Here is a 19127-nt window from a genome sequence, read left to right as displayed (position 1 = left end):
TCCAGGAAGTAAACACTGCACGTCACTGAGTGCAGTGAATATTAATTAGCCATGTGCCTGGCCGCTCTCCGCTCCTCCCCAACGTTACTGAGCATGTGCAAGCAGTCTAACGCGGCTCTGCCGCTTAGAAAGTACTGCATGCAGTACGTTGTCTGGTGGCGCAGCGTTACTATGTAACGCAACGTGGGCACTGTGAACAGCCCATTGATTTTTCATTGCTGTGCGGTGGGGTGCGTTACAGGCTGCTCTAACGTGCGCCTGTAACGTCCCACTGTGAAACCAGCCTTAAGGATTAGGGTGTAAGCTCTGTAGGTCGGTGATATAAGGCAGGAATTAGACTGTAAACTACTGAGGCAGGGATTAGACTGTAAGCTCCTATGGTTAGTCATAACAGTATGAATGTAGGATATACCAGGGATAAAGAGAGACTATGTTACACTATGTGAATGTTGGGGGCTGAAGGCTGCTTTTATTTGATTTAATAATAATACATCAGTTCTACTGAAACACATTGGGGTGAGTACGCTTTCTTGCACACTGATCTTTCTACTTTGTTTATGCTATGAGTAGTCCTATTTTGTTAGCTTGATTACTCTAGAACAGCCTTTCTCAACCTTTTTACCCTGGAGGAACCCTGCAAATAACTTTTGGATCTCAAGGAACCTCTGCAAATAATGTTTTAATCTCAAGGAACCCCTGCATTTATTTTTCCGGAGGCATGTAGGTGAGGCTGTTTATTTAATACCCCTATTACACTGCCACTCATTATACTGTGCTCATTATTATTCTGACCCTCAATTTAGTGCTTCTTTTTACAGTACCCCCTATTATAACATGATCTTTTAGACTTCCTCCAGGATGAGGGGAAATGCCAAGGAACCCCTGCAGAGTCCTCAAGGAACCCTGGGGTTCCAGGGAACCCTGGTTGAGAAAGCCTGCTCTAGAACAATCTGCAAAACAGTATGCATCGCCTCTAAAGACTTCACATGGCCCCAGTTATAAACCATTCTCACCCTCCCGGCTGAAGACTTGCATCAGGCAGACTGTCCAACAGTTCAAGTAGGGGAGGTAATTCTATGAGGGGAGCCAACTCTCCCACATAAGGCACCTGTATGCAGGAGCCTACAGCGCCAGTATGGTAAATTCTGCAGTTTACTCTAAGCAGAAAGCAAATTCTCTCATTCTCTATTGGTGCCAGCCAATAAAACCTTACAGACTAATCAAATTAGCCCCACACTGCTCCATTTTTTTCTGGTAAAGAAGAAATCATATTTGACGAAGTAAACATTCCCATTGAGGAGGTGAGCATCACCAATCACTAGTAAAAGATCTGCAGTGAACGATGTTGGCAGACGGTGACAGCTACATTACATCACTGCATAGCAGGAATCCCCATTGATACTTTGCACAGAAGTGTTTTGCTACGCAGCAAGTCCCTTAATCACTTTACGTATCTGTTCATGGCCATTGCCTCACCTTTTCCAGGGCCGCCGGTCTCTGCACGGCCAGGGAGCGGGCCAGGGACAGTACTGTGTTAAAATAAAACCCCCGGGCACCTCCACCGCCCCCCTTGGCCGCCATCTTCCTCCCGGAGCCGTCAGATGACGTCAGCACTCAACATCATCACATGACCCTTAGACAAGTGACAGTCACCGAACCTAACAAATGACCGTGTTGCTATAGTGACTGTCAGTGGAAAGAAATAAAAGCAAAGTGACTGTAGTATACGCAATCAAATATTCATTTTGCATAACTAGCTAAAACTCGGACGCATCACAAGAGTACAATGATTTCCGCTTAGACAGGCGCTACATCACATCCCCCCTCCCAGCTTGCGATGGTTTCATCTGGAACGCGGAAGTTAGTGCAGGAAAGGAAATGACATGCAGATTTGGGCGGTAGTTGCTGATAGTGAGGCTGTGCGGTCAGCTGAGCTGGGAAGGGTTTTCTGGAAAATTGTAAGCGGCAGGAAGGAGGGCAGGGTCGGGAGAGCGGTGGTCGTAGGCTGCATACAGAGGTAATAACTGGTGTATGATATTTCTTTACTGCTTCCTACTGGTGTTACCGGTCTCCTCCATCCTTCTACTGTAGTAGAAGCGTTAAAAGACATTATAGTCCTATTCATGTAAATGGTAAAGGCGAGTGACTGGGGACAACTTAAAGCAGTAGGATTAGCCATACTATGCCAGGGGGAAACACGTATAAAAGTAGATAAATACTTGATCTACTTACATAACACATGTATTGTACTGTCCACGTTTTGGTTTCAGTGAATTTTATATAGTAAATGAAGAGAATTCTGTTCCTGGTGGGAACCATGTATTTTGCCCACAATTTGAGGCTAAATACTGGTGTTATTTCTTCCCTTAACTTTTTTTCTTTTTTCCTCCAATCGCTGAGTCACCTCAGCCTTGCTTGTAAAGACAAGTGTGCAGATGATAATGTTTCAGCTAGGCAGGGAAATAAAGGGAAGAGGAGGAATATATTCTAGATAAAAAGAACCCCCCAGCATGCAACTGAATGGCAATGGCTATTAAAGGGCCAGTGCTCCTAAGGTATGTGATAATTCCAAACCATAACAGCAGAAATAGTTTTGAATGCAGGATTAGCATCTTTATCACTTAATACACTCAGACCAGTTGCTGTTGAAATTTGATTTTTATGTTGACAATCCGGCATTTAGCGAAAAGAATATGAAGGCTGCCATATTTATTTAATTTTTTTTAGCAATACCTGGCTATCCTACTGATTCTTTGCCTCTATCTTTAGCCACAGTGAACGAGCATATGCCGATCAGGTGTTTCTGACATTGCTGTATTGGCAGATCTGACAAGATTAGCTGGGTGCGTGTTTCTGGTACTATTCAGACACTACTGCAGCCAAATTGATCAGCAGGGCTGCCAGGCAACTGGTACTTATCTTAAACTGAAATAAATATGGTAGCTTCCAAATTCTTCTCACTTTAGTTGTCCTTTAATTTTCTGTAAGTCATTGGTTTGAAGTGAAGCTGCATCTAAGCTATTTTTAGTTGTGTACCTCCCAGATTACTGGTTACAGTCTTTGGTGAAACAAGTCCTGACTGCCTCTTTCTCCCTTCCCTTATTGGTTTCTCTTTTAAGGTTTTTGTGTAAAAGTATAAAGACATGTATAAAATTTATATCTACTAGAAGGGGAACTTCTATCTGTCCTTTGAATGACAGTTTATCAAAAGTCATATGTGCATGCTGCATGGAACTGAGCCAATACGATTGCATGGTCATCTCATCTTAGGTATCCCCAGTTTGTTTAAGGGGGCTTTTATACTTACCATGTCACAGTACCTTCCCCTGCCACAGCTTATCGTGGTGCAATGCAATGGAAGTGCTTCGGGGCCCTGCAAAAGTAAGGCACAAGTTGCAGTGCCTTACCCTCTGACTCTCAGAAGTTGTGTGTTCATTTTTGTTTTTTTTTACGTCGCCCTACGGCTATAATGTGTGGTGAAACCTTTTGGCTGCAGTGCGATTGTTCCAAATTCGCTCCACTACCGTAGCATGACAATATAAAAGGACCCTAAAGATACAGCATGTCAGGTCAATTAACAGCATCCCCTGAGCGCCTTGTTTCCCTCTTTGTCCTGCCCACAAGTATTTTGTCCAGCATCCCTCCTCCCATCCCCTTATCAGCAGTGTATGTTGCTCTAATATACCTCAGTGAAGTGTCTGTACATCACTAGTTTCCCCAGTGCCATCCGTATGATCGAGTGTGATTCTTATGGGTAATACTAACAGTGTATTTTTGTAATGTTCATATGGTAGTAGATATGAATGACAAGATGTCTCTTTCTGTCATGAATTAATCATAATGAGTAAATGTAGTGGTGATGAGGGCATGGCTGGAAAGGTTTTTTGGGCGTAAGCCTGGTACACACATCAAATTTTGATTGGCCAGTCTTACCATTTTCATGTAATATGAGAGCTTACCTACGCAATCTGCTCATAGTATTCAAAGTCTGTTGACCCTCATACTACTAGGAGGTCTGTAAAATTGGTCAGTGATTGGACAATCAAAATTGGATGTGTATGCACCTTTAGCCTCATTTTTGTACTGAAAGATGTCCATCTTTCTAAGATCAGAAAGTTTGAAGATACGGTATGTCGTTTTTGGATTCAAAGGCTAAGGTAGTACTTGCCAGATTGGCTGAGCGAGCCAGCGGTGAGCTCTCCTGCCTGAACAGTACCAATCAACATGTAAGGCTCTGCAAAAGGGCAACATAAATCTTTTCCCCTCTCTAGTAAGCCCTCATTGTGTGGGTCAAGGACAGGGGGCTAAGGGAGGTGGGGGTATATCTACTCACACCTAAGGCATTTTCAGTAAAAAAATTCTATACAGGATCTTCTCGAAAAATTAGCATATTGTGATAAAGTTCATTATTTTCTGTAATGTACTGATAAACATTAGACTTTCTTATATTTTAGATTCAAATACACACAACTGAAGTAGTTCAAGCCTTTTATTGTTTTAATATTGATGATTTTGGCATACAGCTCATGAAAACCCAAATTTCCTATCTCAAAAAATTAACATATTTCAACACTGGTAGTTAGAAGAAAGAACGGCGCTGGGCACTCAATCTGATGCTTAAGGTTTATTTACCACAGGTACAAACAGACATTGCAGGCAGAGGGAGAAATAAGAGGTCTCTCTTTTTCTCCCTCTGCCTGCAATGTCTGTTTGTACCTGTGGTAAATAAACCTTAAGCATCAGCTTGAGTGCCCAGCGCTGTTCTTTCTTCTAACTACCAGTGTTGATGTCTATGCTGTGAGCACCAAGTTCAGCTTCGGAATCCAGGTACTGTGCAGCAGCCTGTTGGGTGCCGGCGATTCTTGGAGCTCTTCCCCCTTTTGTAATTTAACATATTTCATCTGACCAATAAAAGAAAAGTGTTTTTAAAACAAAAAAAGTCAACCTTCAAATAATTGTTCAGTTATGCACTCAATACTTGGTTGGAATCCTTTTGCAGAAATGACTGCTTCAATGCGGCGTGGCATGGAGGCAATCAGCCTGTGGCACTGCTCAGGTTTTATGGAGCCCCAGGATGCTTCGATAGCGGCCTTAAGCTCATCCAGAGTGTTGAGTCTTGCGTCTCTCAACTTTCTCTTCACAATATCCCACAGATTCTCTATGGGGTTCAGGTCAGGAGAGTTGGCAGGCCAAATGAGCACAGTAATACCATGGTCAGTAAACCATTTACCAGTGGTTTTGGCACTGTGAGCAGGTGCCAGGTCGTGCTGAAAAATGAAATCTTCATCTCCATAAAGCTTTTCAGCAGATGGAAGCATGAAGTGCTCCAAAATCTCCTCTGATAGCTAGCTGCATTGACCCTGCCCTTGATAAAACACAGTGGACCAACACCAGCAGCTGACATGGCACCCCAGACCATCACTGACTGTGGGTACTTGACACTGGACTTCAGGCATTTTGGCATTTCCCTCTCCCCAGTCTTCCTCCAGACTCTGGCTCCTTGATTTCCAAATGACAGGTAAAAGTTGCTTTCATCCGAAAAAAGTACTTTGGACCACTGAGCAACAGTCCAGTGCTGCTTCTCTGTAGCCCAGGTCAGCCGCTTTTGCCGCTGTTTCTGGTTCAAAAGTGGGTTCATGCTTCCATCTGCTGAAAAGCTTTATGCAGATGAAGATTTCATTTTTCAGCACGACCTGGCACCTGCTCACTGTCCCAAAACCACTGGTAAATGGTTTACTGACCATGGTATTACTGTGCTCAATTATCGAAGCATCCTGGGCCTCCATAACACCTGAGCAGTGCCACAGGCTGATTGCCTCCATCCATGCCACGCCGCATTGAAGCAGTCATTTCTGCAAAAGGATTCCCGACCAAGTATTAAGTGCATAACTGAACATAATTATTTGAAGGTTGACTTTTTTTGTTTTAAAAACACTTTTCTTTTATTGGTCGGATGAAATATGCTTTTTTTGAGATAGGAAATTTGGGTTTTCATGAGCTGTATGCCAAAATCATCAATATTAAAACAATAAAAGGCTTAAACTACTTCAGTTGTGTGTATTTGAATCTAAAATATATGAAAGTCTAATGTTTATCAGTACATTACAGAAAAAAATGAACTTTATCACAATATGCTAATTTTTTTTAGAAGATCCTGTAATTCAAATCTGATAAGCTGTCTTAAGTGTCCATAATATATTTGGGGGGAGTGTTCTACAAAAGGTAGACATATTTTACAAAACCCCCTTATCGGTGTTATGGACAAGGGACTCGTCTACACCTTGTTGTAGAGAAGGTAGCCATAACTACGACCACACCTGTGGTGATAAACCCTAGAGGGGACTTATGGAGTAAGTATCTTAATGCTCCTTTGGGGCTGGTGCACACCGAGCGGCTTTTTCAGCGTTTCTGCAGCAGCTTGCGGCTGCGGATACGCTTGGTCAATGTATCTCAATGAGGTGGTTCACACCAGAGCAGGAGGCGTTTTGCAGAAACGCATACTCCCGGGGTGAGGCATTTTTTTGGATTGCGGATGCGTTTCTGCCTCCAATGTAAAGTATAGGAAAAACGCAAACCGCTCTGAAAAACGCCTGTTCAGAGCGGTTTTGCCGGCGTTTTTGTTACAGAAGCTGTTCAGTAACAGCTTTACTGTAACAATATATGAAATCTACTACACCAAAACCGCTACACAAAACCGCAAAACGCTAGCTGAAACGCTACAGAAAAATAACAAAAAGCGTTTCAAAATCTGCTAGCATTTTGCGGATCTACTAGCGGTTTTTGGTGTGCACCAGGCCTTAATAAGGGAGCTTGCACATATCCACTACCCTCAGCTATCTGGAATGGGTATAGAGGTACTTTTAGTGCTTTACCTATTCCTATAATGATTTAAAGATAACATTAACTGTAAAATAAGGCACATTTTTTTAGGGTGCCCGCACACATCCAATTTTGATTTGGCCAATTTACCACTTCATGTTGTATTTGGGGCAACAGATTTGAATTCTATGAACACATTGAGCATGATTCACAAAGCTTTTTCACTTGTGTTCCTCTGTTTTCACCGTATCTATGTTACATTTGTAAGCTCCCAAAGAGCAAAAATCTAAAATAATTAAGGTAAGAAAAGTAATATTGAAATGACTTTAATCAGGAATAACTTACTTTGAGTGTTTGTTTTGCTTGTAAATGCGCTGAAAGGTTATTATAGGTAATAAATAAGTCATTTATGAGACGTTTTGTGAATAGAGCCCATTGTGTAGGTAAGTTCACATACAACATGGTAGTGGTAAAATTGGCCAATCATAATTGAGGTCTTCTGTTCATTTTGATTGAAGACCTCACAATATCTATCTGTTTAGTCTCCTCTATCATGTAGTCTGAAAGAATATTTTTCACTTAAAACCAGGACTGTGCAGTCAGAGCAATTTTGGGTACTTAGTCGGAGTCGGTGGTTTCAATAAACGGAGTCATCGGATGATTTTTGTACCAACTCCACAGCTCTGGTAAGTTATTAGACTAAGGAGTCGAAGTTGAGGAGTTGGATCAATATTGGGTACCTGGAGTCGGTGGTTTCATAAACTTCGGAGTCGGAAGAATTTTGTACCAACTCCACAGCCCTGGTTTAAAACCACATAGTTATTTTGGTTGAAAAAAGACATACGTCCATCGAGTTCTGCGTAAAATCCGTAGCCAGTCTAAAACTTTTTAAGTACTTTTTAAGTACTCATGAAGTCCGTACGATAATGCGGTTGCAGTTAAAACCCTAAATTGAACAGAGCAAACTAGTGCTGGGTACACACGATGTGTTGGTTGTTTTTTTTTGGTCGATTTTTCAATCCGATTCGATTTTCCGACTGATTTCTGATTCGATTCTGTTATCTTTTCTTCTCTATTTCTATTCACTTCTATGAGAAATCGATCAGAAAAACGATCGAAAATAAGTCGGACATGTCAGAAATTATTTATCGAACCGTCTAGCTAACACAAAATTGTATGGTGTGTACCTAGCATAATAGCAATTAGCTTGATAAGTACATATAAACAGTAGATAGAAGAGTAGTGGTGGGCTGAATATCTGTTTCATGGGACAAATGTACATAGAACTCCAATACAGCTTGCTTCTATCCTCTGGAGTCAGCTGCGAAATCAGTTGGGTTTGAGATGTAATAAAGTAGGAACAGTAGATGCCAGACTACAGTTCTCAGCATTCCTAATACTGTATAGTAGAAACCATGTGTCTGTATGAGGAGGCAGAACTTTGTAGTTTGCACAGAGCTGGTGCTGAGCAACTGTAACATACCATGCAATTTTCCTGTCGGATCGGTGGGAAATTTCCCATCCGATGATTTCCAGCATATCTGATCTGCTTCTGATCAAGAAAGGGATCGCTTTTGTGTGGTACTGATCTCAGAATCGATCCCTTTCTCGTTCGGAAGCAGATCACTGATCTCAGAATCGATTCTCGTTCGGAAGCAGATTGGACAAGCTAGAAATAATAAAACGAGAAATTTCCAGTTGATCTGACTGAAAAATTACATGGTGTACAGGGTATTAGATCTCAACTCTAGTAACAGGAAATGAACAGGTTGGAGCAAACTTACGTCTTTACTGTATGAATATGTGCACGGCTGCAAGCAAGCACATCTAAACAAAGGATTTTTAAACTTGAAAATATAACTTTTAAAACCAGTACTTATTTACATTAATCAGCAAGACTGTTTGTGTATTGAGCATATTTAATTTGGGTTTTGGTTGGGCGTTAATAAGTTTACAAAATAGCATTAAAAATAAACATTTGCAATGACAAGTGTGGCTATAGGAAAGATAAAGGGCAGAGGAGACATCTTCTTGCTCTTCCTGTTGTGTATTCTCTGAAATCGCATGTATGGTTATAGACAGTAGTTAGTCATTTGTCCTGCTTTGCATGTCGCCGTGGTTGGGATGCTGGATCTGCACAGAGGTGCACAACAGCCATGGTAAAACAAACGTACACAATTGAATACCAGGAAATACTAGTACTGACATGTGATTGTTCTCATCTGTCAGCATTTCTTGCAAGGAATGTGATCCCCTCTCTCTGATACTTGCAGCCACAGACCCTGAACAAGCATACAGCAGATCAGGTATGCTGACTCAGATTTCACTGGATTAGCCATATGCTTGTTCCAGGGTTTTAACTTAGACACTACTTAAGGCAGAAGATCAACAGGGCTGCCAGGCATCTGGCATGGTTTACAAGGAAATAAATATGACAGCCTCCATATTCCTCCTACCTCAGTTTCCCTTTAAACAAAGCTATTTTTATGTGTTTCTGGCTACAGCAGAAATCACCTAGGCGCAAGCTATTAGGAAAGCAAACCTGTACATACCGTAATTGCACTTCCATAAGCAACATGTAGAGAGTTCAAGTCCACTTTAAATTGAATATGGTCATGTTTAGAAAAGACAAAGAGAAAATGTATAGTTCCTCTGTGACTTAACCACTTAAGGACCGCCCCCAGCTGATGGGCGGCGGCAAGGGCTGGGCCCAAACGACCACAATACGCCCATCGGCGGCGGCATCTAGCGTGGCTGTGCGGCGATAGGCTCCACCCCCCCTCGTGCTGTAACCTGCCGGCCGTTTGGAAGCGCCGGCGGGTTACTAGCTGCCCGATCGCCGCTGCCCCTATGTATAATAGGCTTTGTAATGTATACAAAGCCTATTATACAGGCTGCCTCCTGCCCTGGTGGTCCCAGTGTCCGAGGGACCACCAGGGCAGGCTGCAGTCACCCTAGTCTGCACCCAAGCACACTGATCAAATCCCAGACCACTGTTTGCACCTAATCACCCCCTAATCACCCATCAATCACTCCCTGTCACTATCTTTCAACGCAATTTTTTTTATGCCCTAAACTGCCCCCTGGGGACTCCTGATCACCCCCCCCCCCCCCCTGTGTACTGTATGCCTCTATCCCCCCTGTAATAACCCACTGATCACCTGTCAATCACCCCCTGTCACTGCCACCCATCAATCAGCCCCTAACCTGCCCCTTGCAGGCAATCTGATCACCCACCCACACCATCAGATCGCCTGCAGACCCGCCATCAGATCACCTCCCAAGTGCATTGTTTACATCTTTTCTCTCCTCTAAACACCCACTAATTACCCATCAATCACCCCCTGTCACCACCTGTCACTGCTACCCATCAAATTAGACCCCTATCTACCCCTAGGGCACCCAATCACCCGCCCACACCCTCAGAACGCCCTCAGACCCCAGCCCTGATCACCTCGCCAGTGCATTACTTGCATCTATTCCCCCCACTAATCACACCTTGAGACACCCATCAATCGCCTCCTGTCACCCCCTAGCACACCTACCCATCAGATCAGGCCCTAATTTGCCCCGTGTGAGCTCATGATCACTCGGCCAAACCCTCAGATCCCCCTCAGACCCCCTTCTGATCACCTCCCCAGTGCATTGCTTGCATCTATTTCCCCCACTAATCACACCTTGAGACACCCATCAATCACCTCCTGTCACCCCCCCTAGCACTCCTATTCATCAGATCAGGCCCAATACAACCTGTCATCTAAGAGGCCACCCTGCTTATGACCGGTTCCACAAAATTCGCCCTCTCATAGACCACTTGTCGTCAAAATTTGCAGACGCTTATACCCCTGAACAGTCATTTTGAGACATTTGGTTTCCAGACTACTCACGGTTTTGGGCCCGTAAAATGCCAGGGCAGTATAGGAACCCCACATGTGACCCCTTTTTAGAAAAAAGACACCCCAAGGTATTCTGTTAGGTGTATGACGAGTTCATAGAATTTATTTTTTGTCAAAAGTTAGCGGAAATTGATTTTTATTGGTTTTTTTTTCACAAAGTGTCATTTTTCATTAACTTGCGACAAAAATAAAATCTTCTATGAACTCGCTATACACCTAACGGAATACCTTGGGGTGTCTTCTTTCTAAAATGGGGTCACTTGTGGGGTTCCTATACTGCCCTGGCATTTTAGGGGCCCTAAACCGTAAGGACTAGTCTTAAAACCATCCATTTACAGAGATATTTCTCCCACTCAGCATGGGTATGTGTAAAAATACACCCCAAAACACATTATACTACTTCTCCTGAGTACGGCGATACCACGTGTGGCACTTTTTTGCAGCCTAACTGCGCTAAGAGGCCCAAAGTCCAATGAGCACCTTTAGGCTTTACAGGGATGCTTACAATTAGGCACCCCCCAAAATGCCAGGACAGTAAACACACCCCACAAATGACCCCATTTTGGAAAGTAGACACTTCAAGTTATTCAGAGAGGAGCCTAGTGAGTCCGTGGCAGATTTTTTTTTTTTTTTTTTTTTATTTTTTTTTGTCAGTGTCATTTTCCGCTAACTTGTGACAAAAAATAAAATCTTCTGTGAACTCACCATGTCCCTCAGTGAATACTTTGGGATGTCTTCTTTCCAAAATGGGGTCATTTGGGGGGTATTTATACTATCCTGGAATTTTAGCACCTCATGAAACATGACAGGTGGTCAGAAAAGTCAGAGATGCTTCAAAATGGGAAAATTCACTTTTGGCACCATAGTTTGTAAACGCTATAACTTTTACCCAAACCAATAAATATACACTGAATGGATTTTTTTTTTATCAATGACATGTAGCAGAATAAATTTGGACAAAAAATGTATACAGAAATGTTACTTTATTTGAAAAATGTCAGCACAGAAAGTTAAAAAAATCATTTTTTTGACAAAATTCATGTCTTTTTTTTGATGAATATAATAAAAACTAACATTTTGTTGAACAGCGAGGAGAACGCCAGCGCATACCGCTAAAGGTGCGTACACACATGCGACTATAGTCGTTTGTAACGATCGTTCCCTGATCTTTACCAACGACGATCGTTACAAAAAACGAACCACCGACTATTAAGGCAAACGACGAACGAGCCAAATCGCTACAAAAGAAAGTTCTGTCTCGGCGGATTTTAACCAACGACGATCGTTTGCAAAAGTAGTACATCGTTGGAAACGGTCGTTCGTACTAGGCTTGACATGCGCATTTCCCAATTTCTCCGTGAAACTTCTCATTTTTATGCGCAGGCGCAATAGTTGCTTTACGTGATGTAACGTTCGTTCTAACGATCAGATCGTTACACACCTTTTAAAACTAACTTTACTTAGGTCGTTCTTTCATCAATTAAAAGTTCGTTCGTCGTCCTGCAAATCTGCTACTACTTATTATGCAAACAGGAAACTCAGGAGGAGGGGCTGGGAGCAGCTAACCTGATAGTTACATAGTTACAAAGTTAAGAAAAGGTGGGGGGAAAGGCTGCGCATCCCTAAACACATGTTGCAATTGAATGGTTAATTGCACAGGCATACACCGCCTCTGCCAGACTGAAAAACGCATGCCCTGCATCCAAGACAAGTGCTAACATTTATTAAGCTAGGAGGAAAAGCTTGCAATATGGTTTGCATAGCTTAATAAATGTTAGCACTTGTCTACATCCTGTGTTTACATATTAGCTCAGATTTCACAGACAGCTGACAGCTCAAATTACACTAGCTCATTACTTGCTGAGAAGTGAGAATTATACTGTCTGTTCTCTATAAACACACATGGTGGATTTCTCTGTGTTTTCTTGTCTCCTATGCAAGAGTTCAGGTGTGCTTTAACCAGTTGCTGTTGTTTTAACATAAGTGCCAGTCCAGCCTGCCTGTGTCTTCCTCTTGCTCAATAGCTACAGACGGGACCATCCTGCAGAGTCCAACTCAAAACCTTTGGAGCCAGAGCCTCCTGTCAAGCTTCCCCCACATTTTGGAATGCCTTGCCACACTCAACAAAGGCAACTTCAGCCCTGGAGGCGTCAAAACTGAAAAGCCACGTTTAGTTGGTCATTTATAATTACTTGACTTTTCCTGGCCCCGTTCACACAGCACGCGTTTCCAGCCGCGTTTTGGAAACGTGTGCAGGTGGCCGACACGCACGACATCAGACATTGCATAGAGTGCAATGTCTGATGTTCACACTGCATGCGTTCCGGACCTGTGCGGTCCGGAAACGCATGCTGCACGCATTTTTTGTAAAAACGCGTGGCTGTCCCATTCACTTTTCAGTGATGGGATCAGCCACGCAACGCACACAAACGCGGATGGCGTGCGTTCGCATGCGTTGCGTTCCGCATGCGTGACCATCCGCGTTTGTGATGTGAACGGGGCGTTCCAAACAGCAACTATGTTCTGATCTGAGACCAGTCTATTCACTTTGAGTCCTATGGGAGAAAAGCCGTTTACAAACGCTTTGTTGTTCTTTGTGTTAACAACTCTAGAGAACTGTGTATTTTAGTTATATGCACTGACTAGTCGGAGTGTGCCTGCTTCTTGCTTCCACATCAGAGTCAACTTTTTTTTCTTGTTGCAGGCTTTACTCCAACAAGCTATTAAAAGGCAAACCTATTTCCACTATCTGAACATTGCCTTACGTTTCTGATGCATGTGTATGTTGGTCAGAGACTAAAGGTCTCACTAAATATTAACCACTTTAAAGTCCACAAAAAAGCAAGCTCTGTGACAATTGCCTCCACGATAACACCATGTAGCTGTTGATTACAGAACATTGAGTACGTCTGACCTTGGAAGTGCTGGTTCCTGCACTTTCTGGAAAAATCCCTGTGACATATCTGAATGTAACCTTTTTCTGTTGAGAGCTTGGAACACTGTTTGCAACATACATGTTTGAGGTAGATAGCAGTGTGTTTTTGGTGGTACATCTTTCAAAAAAGTTGATTGTCCTATCGCTATTTTTTTCCTTGTATAATTTCAGAACCCCCCCCCCCCCCCTCCCCCCCAAATCATTTGTTTGTACAAACATTTCTTGTTTGTCTGTGGATTATTTTAGCACTAATATTTGCAGTAATGTTATTTGTACCCCTTAAATCACACTGCAGTCTAGAAGACAAGTGACATCATGTCCAAGAGTTACAACCCCTTTGACGAGGATGAGGATGAAAACTTTAAACCCGTGGGGTGGAATGACCGCTCTGCAGAGCCAAGGGGAAGAGAGGAACCGGACAGACAGAGGTCCTTGCAGCAAGAAGTAATGTGGAGGGCACAAAACACAGTGGAGAGTAGCAACAGATCATTATCACTTATGTATGAATCGGAGAAGGTTGGGGTAGAGACAGCAGAGGTGAGTAGGCCCTTGCCATTCTCATAATATTAATGCAGATATTTCATAGACTGTAAATTAATACACCTACCGGTATTTGTCCTAGACCAAGCATCCATGAGTTGTTGTCGTTTATTATTAATTTTAATAGCAATGATATGTTAAAACAGTATTTTAACAAAAGTTAAAACTACACTTTATAGACTGTTTTGTTTTTGTAATAACTGTTAATGTATCTTTAAAGTGGATCTCAAGGGTGACAAGGGGACCAGCTTATTAATATTTATGACAAAATTAGCATTGTGGTTGGCAGAAGTTGGTGGGATTGAGGACATTTTGACTACTGCAAACTGTGCCCACTTTTATGTTGTGACTTGGGCAGAGCACTGATATAAAAGGCTGTGATCGGTGGGTATTATTTCTTTGGTCATTTGTATGGACAGGCAGAGCTTTCAGCAGGCCAGTGCGCTAGTGTCACAAATATTACTGCTTTTGTCAAACACGTTTATTGAAAATTTTAAACCTAAATTGAACCTCAAGTCGCCCAAGTAAAAAAAAAAGTTAGATACCCACCTACGTAGAAAGAAGCATTTGGATAGTCCATCTTTGCAACTCGTGGACCATCGTAACATTTTTGACAAGATCTTGTTGGATATGTTATCTGGTCCGCACTCCACTTCATGATGGCTGCTCCTGCACAGTAAGCTAAAGTTGCTTGTCCACATCTGCTCTGTGCTACTGTGCGGGCGTACTCGTGAAGGCGTGCATGAATAGCAGCATGGCTGCAAACTTCCAGAGGGTTCCGGGCAGTGGCAGTTGTCTGGAGGAGGACTTGGGAAGTATCCAGAGGCTTCTCTCTTCTTAGGGATCTATTTGTTTGTTTTAACCACCTCAGGTTCTCCTTAAAAGCAAGTTGCATAATCATAAATTTCAAAGATATGAGAAATTTTTACAACAAAAAAATCAAATCAAGTCTCTGAAGTTGTTTACTGTGAACTGACATAACTTTCACTATTAAAATTTTCTATCCAGTTAAAGAGACTCTGAAGTTTATTTATTTATTGTTTATACCTTCTTTTGTTTAACTATCCTCTTCAGCTTTAATGCCAGAGTTAAATCGCCACATCTCCACGGCAGAGGAGTTATTTATTACAGAGTAATTGACCTGCAAAGTTATACGATTTTGCAGCTCGTAGATTATACTGCCCTGACATACAGGGTTTCTCTTCCTGGAGAGGCTGAGCTTTGAGCTGTAGCTCAGCCTCTCTGCAATCAATCTCTGCAGATCTCTGCCTCCTCCCCGTCCCTCTCAGTGAAAGAAGACTGAGAGGGGCGGGGAGAGGCGGCGATCCGCAGAGATTGACTGCGGAGGAGGCAGAGCTACAGTGTAAAGCTCAGCCTCTTCGACTAAGTGAAGCCCTGCAGAGCCCGGGAGCTTTGCAGGACTTTGACAATAAATCACTCCTCTGCTGCGGGGATGCGCCGATTTAACTCTGTCATTAAAGCTGAAGAGGATAGTTAAACAAAAGAAGGTAAAAAAGAGACTTCAGAGTCTCTCTAAGTCTGCATTGAGCTGTAATTTTCCTGGCATTTTTAATTATGCTTCCTTGCACCCATGACAACGGTCCAGTGTTTGGTTACATTTTTGCATCCCCATTTCCAGTGAGTTTTTATTTATGCAGATAGGAATATTCGGATCCCAAATATCTACATGCTATGCAAATTGCAATAATCCTGCAGGCTACACCAATTAAGTGTGTGTGGTGCGGGAGCACCAAGATCCCTCAGGGTGATCCACCACCCCTGTCGAGAACCGAGAAAGCAGATACGACCTGAGCTCAACCACAATTACGGATTAAAGGGAACCTAAACTGAGAAGGATATGGATTTTTCCTTTTAAAATAATACCAGTTGCCTGACTCTCCTGCTGACCCTGTGTCTCTAATACTTTTAGCCACAGCCCCTAAACAAGCATGCAGATCAGGTGCTCTGGTGTGAAGTCAGACGCGATTAGCTGCATGCTTGTTTCAGGTGTGTGATTCAGCCACTACTGCAGCCAAAGGCATCAGCAGGACTGCCAGGCAACTTGTATTGTTTAAAGAGACACTGAAGCGAAAAAAAATATGATATAATGAATTGGTTGTGTACTATGAATAATTACTAGAAGATTAGCAGCGAAGAAAATATTCTCATATTTTTATTTTCAGGTATATAGTGTTTTTTCTAACATTGCATCATTCTCTAATATCTGCAAATTACACAACACTTAGCATTCAAAATGATTCTTTCAGAGCAGTCTGTGAACTAATGACCTCTCCTCTGGCAGAGGAAAAGTAAATAGTCCAGGAACAGTTGAGATAATAAGTCAGATAACAGCCCTCTCCACCACTTGTCGTAGAGATAATGGCTTTTTTGTATAGAGATAACTGGATTTTCTTAACTCTTCCTGTACTGGAAACAATTAGACTGATGTATCTGATCTTAATGTTTTATTTCTTAGCTGTACTACACATACAAATCATAATATCAGTTTTTTTTTCGCTTCAGTGTCTCTTTAAAAGGAAACATCCATATTCTTCTCAGTTTAGGTTCCTTTTAATTCACTTTATTGCGCAGTGTACATAATGCACACAAACATAACGTTTTGAGCTTGAGTCCTTTCTAAACGCACACTTGAGAAAGGGCTCCCGACCGAAATGTCATGCTTGTCTGCATTATGTGCACTGCGCAATAAAAGGAATTAATCCATAAATGCTATCCAATGCAGTTCTCTTTTGGTCTACCTGTTCTTCCAGCTGAGAAAGTCAAAGCAAATGTGAAGGTTAAGGTGACCTACTTCCAATGAATTGTTTGCTGAAATCTATGCAATAAATATACAGCAGATGTCCTGGAGGGAAATGTTTTTATTTTTTTCCTCAAAAGTTCAGTTACACTTTTACTGGCTTTGGTTGTGTATTTTTCAGAATCTCCTGTTTCCATTGCACATCTCAGTTACTGGTTAACTTCAAGGAACAGATACCAAATATAAGAGATTTTTTTCAGAAGGATTGTGTACTACAAAAGAGGAAAATAGAAGCAGAAGTGATGAGATTCACCACATAAAAACAAAAAAAATGGGAAGAACTTATTCTGTATTTAAAATAGGAAACATTTTATTCTTACCACTGACTAGCTGCAACAAAACTGATTTGTACTCTGGAAAGGAGAAGTAAACATATTGTAAAACCTGCTATAAAGTGGTGTGCCTATCAGTGTTCATAACAAAGAAAGGTGTCAATGGCTTCGTTTTCGCACATTCCTGGCTTGTAATAGTAACAATTTACCATAATAAAGATTCATAAAAACGTTTGCACTTGTAATAGTATTTGGTTATCTGAGACCATATTTTAGGCCAAGTTCACACTACAAAACGCAATCACCAAGCTCTTAGCGTTTGCGATTTTGCAAAGTGATTTTCAGAGCGTTTTTGAAAGTAATATGCATTTTTGCACATTACCTTAAAGAAAACCTGTACTGAAAATTAAAAGTCAAAATAACCATACACAAGTCATACTTACCTCCTGTGTAGTCTACTCCTCAATCTCTTTCTCCTTTCCTGCGTCCCGTTTGTCCACTGTGATCAATGGAATTCTCCGTCCTCCATTTTGAATATGGCCATTACTCCATAACAGCTTTCTGGTCAGCACACAGTTAAACTGTAATATCACCCACTTGAGCCATAGGGAAACATGGACACACCAGTTCTCCTCTCAGCTGTAACTGACAGCAACCGATATATAACTGACAGCAACTGAAATATTTCAGTTCTGACAAAATGTTGTCAGAACTGGAAGGGATTATTGGCAGAAGAAAATGGTGAGCTTCTGAGAGGAACTGATGGCAAGGTAACTATGTAATGTTCATTTGAAGTTACCTCATGTGTTTATTTTAAATAATTTTACTCAGTACAGGTTCTCTTTAAGAAGAAAAGTTCTGAAAATGGTACAGGCAACACGTTCTCAATTTTCTTCAAATCAAAATTCTGCAGTGACAAGACGCTCATAGGGTGACACTGCTGTAGCACTTTGCCAATGGCTGGATAGTGTACTGGTTAAGGGCTCTGCCTCTTATACACGAAACCAGGGTTCGAATCCTGGGTCTTCCTATCCAGTAAGCCAGCACCTATTCAGTAGGAGACCTTGGGCAAGACTCCCTAACACTGCTACTGCCTATAGAGCAAGTCCTAGTGGCTGCAGCTCTGGCTCTTTAAGTCCACCAGGAGAAAAGCGCGATATAAATGTGTTGTCTTTTCTTGTCTTGGTTATTAGAAAAGTATGTCCTATCAGTTTTTTACAGGGTCATATTTATTTTTGGGGGGAAATCAGCTCTTGCTTATTGGGTGCAAATAGACATGGAAATTAAAGTGTACCTGAGATGAAAAAAAGAGATACTGTGCAGGTGCAGCCGTACTCATGCAGGTGCAGTATGTCCACTGTGCTGTCACATTTTAACACAGGCATGGGCAAACTTGGCCCTCCAGCTGTTAAGGAACTACAAATTCCACAATGCATTTGCCTTTGAGTCATGACTGTGGCTGTCAGACTCCTGCAATGCATTGTGGGACTTGTAGTTCCTCAATAGCTGACACTTCTTTCTTCATAGCGAAGTAGCTAACTTTTTTTTTTTTTTTTTTTGCGAACATCTTCAGGTTCACTTTTAGTCATGTATAAACATTGTATTGACAATTATAGAACAGAAACAGATATTAAAGGACACTAGAGGCAAAAAAAAAACTAATGAAGTAAACAATTGTATCTATCTTCCGTCTTCTAAAAATGACTTTTTAATATAGTCCACAGTTTTTGTTTAAATCTACTTTTTAAGTTTTAACTGTTCTATTGTTTTTGTTCAATGACACATTCATTGAAATATCCCAGAGCTAATCTATGAACAATTGGCCCTTTTATCTCTTTCCTGCTCTC

The 19127-nt window shown here is 41.9% G+C and overlaps 1 protein-coding gene and 1 long non-coding RNA gene across 5 annotated transcripts in view; one reads left to right on the top strand and one right to left on the bottom strand.

The window, feature by feature from the left end:
• The window catches only part of LOC137522841 (phosphatidylinositol 4-kinase alpha), a 179153-nt gene extending 177307 nt beyond the window's left edge, over window positions 1-1846 (bottom strand). For 3 of the 4 annotated variants that reach the window (XM_068242974.1, XM_068242980.1, XM_068242988.1), the window contains exon 1: window positions 1477-1846. In XM_068242974.1, the coding sequence (XP_068099075.1) occupies window positions 1477-1581 (105 nt within the window). In that variant the 5' untranslated portion in view covers window positions 1582-1846. The remainder of the gene's footprint in view (window positions 1-1476) is intronic. The other variant, XM_068242996.1, reaches the window with a different exon arrangement.
• Window positions 1847-1885: 39 nt separating this feature from the next.
• Window positions 1886-17514, top strand: LOC137522879 (uncharacterized). Its single transcript, XR_011022477.1, has 3 exons — window positions 1886-2017; window positions 13946-14187; window positions 17130-17514. It is a non-coding gene; the product is annotated as an uncharacterized lncRNA (long non-coding RNA).
• The last annotated feature ends 1613 nt before the right edge of the window (window positions 17515-19127 follow it).

Source organism: Hyperolius riggenbachi, chromosome 1 (genome assembly GCF_040937935.1).
Source record: "Hyperolius riggenbachi isolate aHypRig1 chromosome 1, aHypRig1.pri, whole genome shotgun sequence".
In the NCBI taxonomy this organism is placed as follows: domain Eukaryota; kingdom Metazoa; phylum Chordata; class Amphibia; order Anura; family Hyperoliidae; genus Hyperolius; species Hyperolius riggenbachi.
Note: the sequence above shows the minus strand (reverse complement) of the source record. Positions and strands in the feature narration are given on the sequence as shown.